The sequence below is a fragment of the Labrus mixtus genome, chromosome 21 (assembly GCF_963584025.1).
Source record: "Labrus mixtus chromosome 21, fLabMix1.1, whole genome shotgun sequence".
Lineage (NCBI taxonomy): Eukaryota > Metazoa > Chordata > Actinopteri > Labriformes > Labridae > Labrus > Labrus mixtus.
This window is the reverse complement of record NC_083632.1, coordinates 16,019,868-16,028,665: the sequence shown is the minus strand read 5'-3', so window position 1 is coordinate 16,028,665 and position 8,798 is coordinate 16,019,868. Positions and strand designations below refer to the sequence as shown.

At 40.5% G+C, this 8,798-nt stretch overlaps 1 protein-coding gene across 1 annotated transcript; it reads left to right on the top strand.

Moving 5' to 3' along the window:
* The first annotated feature begins 5,569 nt into the window (after window positions 1-5,569).
* On the top strand, window positions 5,570-8,433 carry LOC132955856 (somatostatin receptor type 2). Its single transcript, XM_061028915.1, has one exon. The coding sequence runs from the start codon at window positions 6,085-6,087 to the stop codon at window positions 7,102-7,104; it is 1,020 nt and encodes a 339-aa protein (XP_060884898.1). The 5' UTR covers window positions 5,570-6,084; the 3' UTR covers window positions 7,105-8,433.
* The last annotated feature ends 365 nt before the right edge of the window (window positions 8,434-8,798 follow it).

Genomic DNA, 8,798 nt, shown 5'->3' with positions numbered 1-8,798 from the left:
TGCTGTCGGACGTATCGGAAAAATGAACTTCCGAGTTTTAAAATCCTCATGAACGCCTGCTCAAATCGGAGCGACTACGACGGAGGATTAAGGCCAAATTAAAGAAAACAAATGTGTAAAATGTGGATTGATTAATGTCGCTATTTTAGTCTATATCAGAAGAGCAGCAGCAGCCTGTTCGAAAATGACAAACGTGGAGCATCTTGTTATATTTGGTAAAGGTTTCACAAATAAGTAAATAGGCTACTTCCTTGTGTAGTCGGTAAAAAAAAACAGTTAGCCTAGTTCAAGATAAGTTTTCACTTCAACTTGCAGGGACTTGTATCTTTAAAATGATGTATGAACAGGACACAAACTGGCTCTGCACATAACTTAGACACTTTAAAGAGGTCATATTATGCCCTTTTTGGGGTTCGTATATTTAATCTATGTACCTACTAAAGTAAGTTCACAATAGATAAAGTTCTAAAAAAAGTGTCTGTTTTCATGTACTGCCGCTCCATGCACCGGCTCTCTTCTGACTCTCTCTCTAAGGCTCTGAAGTGCCCACGTTCAGAGTCCCCACGTGTGCCAAGTCTGATCTGATTGGTCGGCCTGTCGGCTCTGCCGTAATTGGTCAGTCGCTCAGCATGGTTCTCAGAAATGTCACGCCCCTTTTACCATATTGGGAATGCAGCCACTTTGGCTCTGATGGGAGCATAAACATTAGCACCGTAGCACTACTGCGCTACCGCAGGCTACGGCTGATCGTGGGCGTGCTACAGAAGTTAACGGGCAACATGAGCTGCTGGGCTTGCTGCAACGAGCCAATGGGCTTAGATCAGTGATCTCACACTGACAAGACGTCACACTGGCAAATTTTTTTAGAGGGGGGCTAGAACCAGAAAAAGCATAATATGATCCCTTTAACAAGGCAGACAAGTGCAGATAACAGACACAAATATCTGATAGTTGTGTTGGGGCTTTACTTATGCACATATGAAACTACAAATGCTTTTGGCACATCATCATCATCACATTGTCATAAAATATCAGGACTCTGAAAAGATAGGACTGCAAGAAACCACACTGAGGGCGCGGTCACACTGGCAATCCGTACCGTGCCTAAGCTCGCTTCACCCCTAAAGTCCAGTTCATTTGACCAGTGTAACCGCTCCGTGCCGTGCTCAAGCGCAGTACACTTCCTTGGCACGCTTCGGAGAGCTGTGCTTCCCCATAGAGCATTTCATGCATGAGCACAAGCACGCAGGTAAACAACGTTGACAGCCTTTACTGTGAAGAAATCCTGAGTGTTCTGTCTGTAACTGACTCAAAGTAAGGACACAAAGTAGCAGTCATGTTCTCTCTTTTATTTTTTTAATTTATTTATGGCTGTATCTTATTAAAATGACTCAAAATAAGACACAAAGTCAGTAAAGTCGCTGTCATGTTCTCTGTGTTGTTCTCCGATGTGACTTGACTGCGCGTCTCTTTTTAAATTTTTCTCGAATCCGTCTGTGAACACACTTCATAAATAACATAAAGCCATGCATATGCTGTATTACGAAGATATGTACACGAGGTAACCGTGCTTAGGTTTGTCTTGGAGCAGTGACCGCAGGCAGTGAAGGCCAGCGGGGGAATGGGGAGAAGGGGGGGGGGGGGGGAGTGCATGGTACGATAACATTGCCAGTGTGACCGCGCCCTGACTTGGAGGAAGTTGTGTCTGCAGAGGAAAAGGCTGTAAGAGTTCTCCTTTCATCATTTTCGTGCAGGCCGGTCTCAAGACACCAAAGTCGTAGATTTTAAAAGTTTAATCTCGTGGCCCTAATCCTCCGTCATAGAGAGACAACTCGCAAACACGGCAAAGAATTACAGTACCCGACTTGACGTCATATTCGACATGGGCGGGCAAAATATGTTTTTTTAATGCGTTTGATTAATTCACGTATTGAACAGCAACTTTTTGTTGACATATTTATTTAACGAGAAACATGATGATTTTATGATTGGATAAAAATGTAAACTAGCCCCCACACCCCACAGCTAATTTTCAAAGTGACTAATAGCTATATCTTAGAAACACCCTGTAAAAAATAAAAACATTTAAATAATTTAATCAGATATTGATGTTACCCTATCTGCCCTTAAGAAGACTTTTTTTTTATGTACCAAATCTAATAACTGACATTGATTCAAGAAATTGGGGTGGGTAGTTTTTTTCCTAGAGAGGTGCTTATTTATTATCCTATATAATTTCATTGCGGCATATGATTTTAAACTCAGCATGACTTAGTTAAGTAGGCTTACTAGATATTAGTTAAACCACATGTTATTTCTGTCAACAACAACTTAGCTTGAACTGTTTTTGCACAAATACATTCATAAATAACACACCACAGTTAGATATAAGGAAGAAATAGTTGATAATAATTCAAGAATGATGGAAGTAGCTGGACTTGAGCTTGTTTAGCGCTTTTCTAGTCTTCTGAAAATTCAAAACACTTTAACACCGCAGGTCACACCTACACATTCACACCCTGATGGCAGAGGCTGCTGTGTAAAGTAACCATCAGAAGTAACTAATCCCATTCATACACATTCATATGAGAAAAGACCATCCTCTTCGTCTTTTGCCTGCTCCACTTTTCAGAAAATGTGTGCTCAACAGGCCATTTGGAGATTTTCCCTTCATGACATCACAAAGGGCAGTAACCCCTCCCCCAGGTGGTTGACACTCCCATAGGTGTTTGTTCTGCCCTCTCAGTCTGCCTTCTCACCATTAACAATTCGGCACGGTGCAAGAAAGTCCGAGCCAACCAAGCCCTTCCAGAGAGGGGGGCGTGGTCAGACACAGCTTATTTACATTTCAAGGTACAGACACAGAAACAGCCTGTTCTGAGCAGGGCTGAAATAGAGGGGTTTATAGACATGATCAAATACAGGATCAGAGTGGATTTAGAACAATAAACTTCACAGACAGGTTTTAGGAAGCTCTGAGACTTATTTTAATTGGTTAAAAAGGAGGATAATATGTGACCTTTAAATTTAGCTGAGTGAAATATGTCATCCATTTCATTCTACATATATTCTGCTGTCAGAAACTGCCTAAACGATATCAACTGCTGGATGGCACAAAACTTTCTCCAACTGAACAATTCTAAATCTGAAATCATAGTATTCAACCCGCCAAACTCCACTCATATCTCAAAGAGCAGCCTCGGTCCCTTATTCCAAGAAATCTAGGAATAACATTCGATTGCAATCTCACCTTTGAATCCCATATCAAAACAGTTGTCCGATCATGCTTCTTCCATCTACACACCATCTCCAAAATTAAAACAATTCTAACCCAACCAGACCTTGAAAAGATCATCTACACCCTCATTTTCTCCCAACTTGACTACTGTAACTCCCTCTTTTCCGGAATCACGAATAAGTCACTGTCTCGCCTCCAGCTAGTCCAAAATGCAGCAGCTAGGCTTCTTACTGGTTGTAACAGACGACATCACATCACTCCAATTTTAGCTTCATTACATTGGTTTCCTGTACGTTTTAGAATCGATTTTAAGATTTTACTCATTACTTTTAAAGCACGGACGGGGCTGGCTCCAAGCTATATAACAGAGCTACTGACACCATATGAGCCAGCCCGCAGTCTTAGATCCTCAGGTGGGGGCCTCCTGGTCGTTCCAAAGTCGAGACTTAAAACTAAAGGTGACTGGGCCTTTTCAGTCAGGGGGCCCCTCGACTTTGGAACGACCTCCCTGAGGAGATAAGACTTGCAGATTCCCTCAATTCTTTTAAATCCCTTCTTAAAACATACTTTTACAGACTTGCTTTTATGTGATGTCGTCTTCTTAATGTCTTTTCTTACTGGTTTTACTATTTTTATCTTCTTTTACTTCTTACTATACTTTTATTTATGCTCATATCTTAATCTCCTCTTGTGTTTTAACTTGGTAATTTCTTATCTTACTTACTTTGTCTATTTATGTTTCATATTTATATTTACTTTTTATTTTTATTAATATTATAGTTTTGGGTTTTTTGATCCTTTAACCACTTGTTTCTATTTCTTTTACTGCTCTTACCTTCTTATTGCTGTTATCTTTTTATTTATTTTTATCTCTTTTAGTTTCTTACATATTTTTAAATCTTTGGTCCTCTTGGTCTCAGCTCGTGTTGTTGGGTTCTTGTGTTGCCTGGGTTCTTATGATGGTTCTTGTGATGGTCGGGTTATATATGTCTGTTGGGTATCGTGCACTTTGGGTTCTTTTCTGTTGAATTGTATTTAATTATTTTTTGTATTTTGCATTAGTTATGTTCTTGCTGTTGTTTATGTTCTTCTGTGTTTGGTTTAGTTTGCTTTGTTCTTGTTTATGCTGTTTGTCAAAGCACTTTGTAAACCTGTGTTTTTAAAAGGTGCTATATAAATAAAGTTATTATTATTATTATTATTATTATTATTGTTTATTCCACAACAATGAATGTGTGAGATAGTAAAGAAAAAAGGGAACTTACAGGAGAAAAACAAGACCAGAGAAGAGACAACTTCTCAAAAGCTTCTCTTTTGATTAACTGTTAAGTGTAGTAAACCTTTAGCCTTGAGTAATGTGTGAAAGATGTCATCCATTTCACTCCGCTTGCCCTTGTGCTGCAGGTTTTGCAGTGTCTAAACACCCCAGTGAAATATTGCCTGTGAAATACAAAGCAGTCATACACCTCCAGAATTAGTTCTATGAAACAAAAAATACTTGTTATGTTTTTACAGGGGGGTCTGGGCTGGGGTGGAACGGTGGACTTTATCATGTGAAGTGCTTGTCTCAAGGGGGAAGTTAAGCCTCGACCTAACCTGAAGTGAAGACTACAAAGGCATTTCTTTCCATTAATTTGAGACCACTGAAAACCTTAGCCGAGGTAAGGGCTTTTGAAATCTATGAGGGGATCTCTCCGGCATCCAATGAGAATCATCCTGACATTAGATGAGATTAGCCACACTTAAAATGATGAAGAGCTGTTGACTTGGAATGAGCTTTTCTTGTGGTGTTGATGAATGTTGGTGAAACATGCTGGAAATTCCTGGGGTATTTCAGCTATGCGTGTCCTAGCTCATCTGGGGTCTTTAATCTTTACCAACACCCTTCCCCCCATTTCCAACCAATCAATCTAATTCCAGCCTTCCTTTTCTGCTTGTTTCCTTTTTACCTTTCTTTTATACTAATACAATTCCTGTTTTTATACAAATATAATAGATGGCAGAATTCAAAGTTAGGGGGTGTCAGGAACCAAAGAAGTATGCCATTTCAAATGTCTAGAACAACAGACAGTAGACTTGCCTTCCTGACAGCAGATGTACTTTGATATGTGTGTGTGTGGGTGTTTGTGTGTCTGTGTGTAAGTAAACCAAAGCAGAGGGCAGATAAAGAAAGTGTGGAGGAAAAAAGTAAAGGAAACAAAAATAATTCAGCAGATGGGGCCAGCGTTTACCTTGGACACAGCATTACCGCACAGGAACCAGGGGAGCGATGAGGGGGGTTACGCAAAGCTGGAGTTTATCACAACCTCTGTAGACTGAGACTGCTGTGTTTGAAGAGGGTGGGGGGGGGCACACACACAGAACCAGACAAACTCTTCAGAAATGGGTGGGTGGGATATATAAAGGCTCTCAGAGAGAAGGAGAAAAAGAAGTCAAGCAACCGTTCGGGTGTCGCACCTCTTTTCCACAATGAGCGTGTTTATGGCTGAGTGTACACATGGAGGTCATAGACAAGCATGCGGTCTCCACCACAGAGGAACTAACTTTTAAAGTTTTTGAATTTGTATTTTTTTTAAAGGAATAACAATTTGCTGGTGGAGGGGAGCTGCAGCCTACGGTTTTCTGAACCTGGACATGGTGTTTGATTCAAAGGTTTTTTTACGGTTGAGTTGTTTTCTTGTCTGAGAACTTTTTACATCCGCAACGGGCAGTCAAGGGCTGACTCTTAATTTCAGGAAGGAATTCAACAAAGGCAGAGATTTTCTCCTTCTTGGCTGCCAGGTCTCTGAGTGTTATTAAGCAACCCTTTCTCTTTTTGGATCAATCATCGATTTGCTGAGGCAAAAATGGATTTATCATTTTTAGTTGATAAAGAATACAATCAGACTTATTTGGAGGAACGTTCTTATTTAGCAGACAATATTGATGGCTTTGGCATCACCATGGCTATACTGTACTTGGTGGTGTGCATCCTTGGACTAGCTGGAAACACCCTTGTCATTGTTGCTATTTTGAAATTGGACAAAATGACGTCTTCCACAACAGTGTACATTTTGAACCTAGCGGTAGCCGATGGACTTTTCATGGTCGGGCTTCCCTTCATAGCGAGCCAGAACTTTCAAAAGCACTGGATATTTGGCGACATGGCGTGCAAAGTGGTTATGGTTCTGGACGGCATTAACCAGTTCACCAGCGTCTACTGTCTCACGGTGATGAGCATCGACCGCTACATGGCTCTGGCTGACCCGCTTCGATTTGCTCGCTGGAGAACGCCACGCATTGCCAAGATAGTTTCAGCATTTCTGTGGCTATTCTCACTCATCACCATCCTTCCAATGGCGCTACACTTCTCATCGATAGGGGGCCAGTGTATACCCAACCTGGTATCAGATGCCTGGTGGCTTGGCACCTTAACTTACACCTTCTTCACAGGGTTTGCCTTGCCATTTATGGTCATGACAGTAGCCTACACAGCACTGTTGCTAACACTGCGGTCCAAGCGAATTAGAGCAATTGCGCCGCACAAACAGAACCAAAGGCTGGAACGGCAGGTCACCAAAATGGTGGTGGCAGTTGTGGCGGTGTTTGGAATGTGCTGGCTGCCTTTTTACACCTTTAACTTCTGCTCCCTGTATCAAAGTGACCTGGCCCAAACCTTTGCCAAAGCTTTTGAGTTTGTGGTATTGCTGTCATATTCATGGAGCTGTGCTAATCCCATCCTGTATGCCTGCCTCTCTGACACCTTCAAGGGGCACTTCCGCACCCTCCTTTGCCAAGGCAACAATTTATATCCAAGCATACACAACAACACTGAACAGTATGACTTACATGACACCGGTGTGCAGGATGTGAACATTTTGGCATAGAGAAAAGACAAAAACTCACACACTGATTTACTTAATTTGCCATGATGATTTGCCAATTTGTCATGACTGATACCTTTCATATTCTTTAAACATATTTAACTGTTGGATTGTTTGTTGACGCATGAACTCAAATGAAGTCTTTCTACACTATAGTTTAGATACAGTTATTTTAAGGCTTGTAACAACTGTCACTTATTAGGTGTGGTACGGCACACTGAAGTAACAACCTTCATTCATAAATTCCACAGCAAACATTTTGACTGGTAAATGACTGCAGAATTTTAGGCTTCTGTTGAAAAACATAAAGAGCAACAGCTTTAACAGGGGGCGCCAAATTTAATGCAAACCCACAAGTTCCCCATAGGAGCTTTAACTTGCAGTGTATTGTTGTATATCTAGAAGTCATGTTGGACTGATTCTATTATTCATGATTATGTCCTTTTCTGATGCAATATGCCATCCTTTTTGACTGTATGTTGACTTTTATGTTCACATGACATCAGCTCCGTTCATTACTGTCTGAAATGCAGGTTACAAGGATTACATTTAGGAGACTTGTGTTGACCATATTACGCTTTTCTTCCTGTGAAAATTAAAGTTTTTTATATCCTATTCCTTCGGAATTGTCCAGAATCCTTTTTAAAGGTCACATATTATCCTCCTTTTCAACCAGTCTAAATAAGTCTCAAAGCTCCCCAAAACATGTCTGTGAAGATTTTTGTTCTAAATCCACTCTGATCCTGTATTTATTCATGTCTATAAACCCCTCTATTTCAGCCCTGCTCAGAACAGACTGTTTCTGTGTCTGTAGCTTTAAATGTAAATGAGCTGTGTCTGACCATGCCCCCTCTCTGGAAGGGCTTGGGTGGCATGGCTTCCTCACTCCATGTCCAATTGCTTACAGTGAGAAGGCAGACTCAGAGGGCAGAACAAAAACCTTGCTTTGGTAGTGTCACCCAACTGGAGGAAGGTTTACTGCTGTTTGTGATGTCACAAGGGGAACATCTCCAAATGGCCTGTCTGAGCACACATTTTCTGAAAAGTGGAGCAGGCGAAAGACAGAGAGGATGGACTTTTCTCATAATTGGAGGGTTTGTAGACAGACTATAGGAGCACATATTAGTTTTAGAAAAACCTGGTAAAGTGTATTTTGCATAATATACTTTAAGGCATGTTGATCAAAATCACAAGACTGGAAATTTCTTTTTGTTGATCATTTTATCCAATTTGTCCTTCAGCTTTTTTGAGATAAAATGTGTAAATAGATTGTAAATAAATGCAGGTGACTGAGAATTTTTTGTTTTTGTGTTTTTCAGTACTAAGGATTGACCAATTACTGTGTCATATGTGTCATGTCTTGTGATGATTCTAAGATACAATTGCCTTAATAATACTGTATAATTTTTTTTTTAAAGAGTTACTTAAAAAAACTAGACTTAAAAAATATTTATTTTGATTTTAGGGGCGGAAGTAGTTCAGTCTGTAGGGACTTGGGTTGGAAACCGGAGGGTCGCTGGTTCAAGTCTGGAAATTGGTCTTGTAACTGGAGATACAGAGCTATGTGCAAGTAGGCCAAGAATGAATGATAAGGTGATAAGGTGCAATAGTAAAAATTAAACAACGGGAGCTAACTATAAAGAGCTGTATGAAAATAGATAAATACTGAATGAATACAGTGATAGTGGTGCAATGAT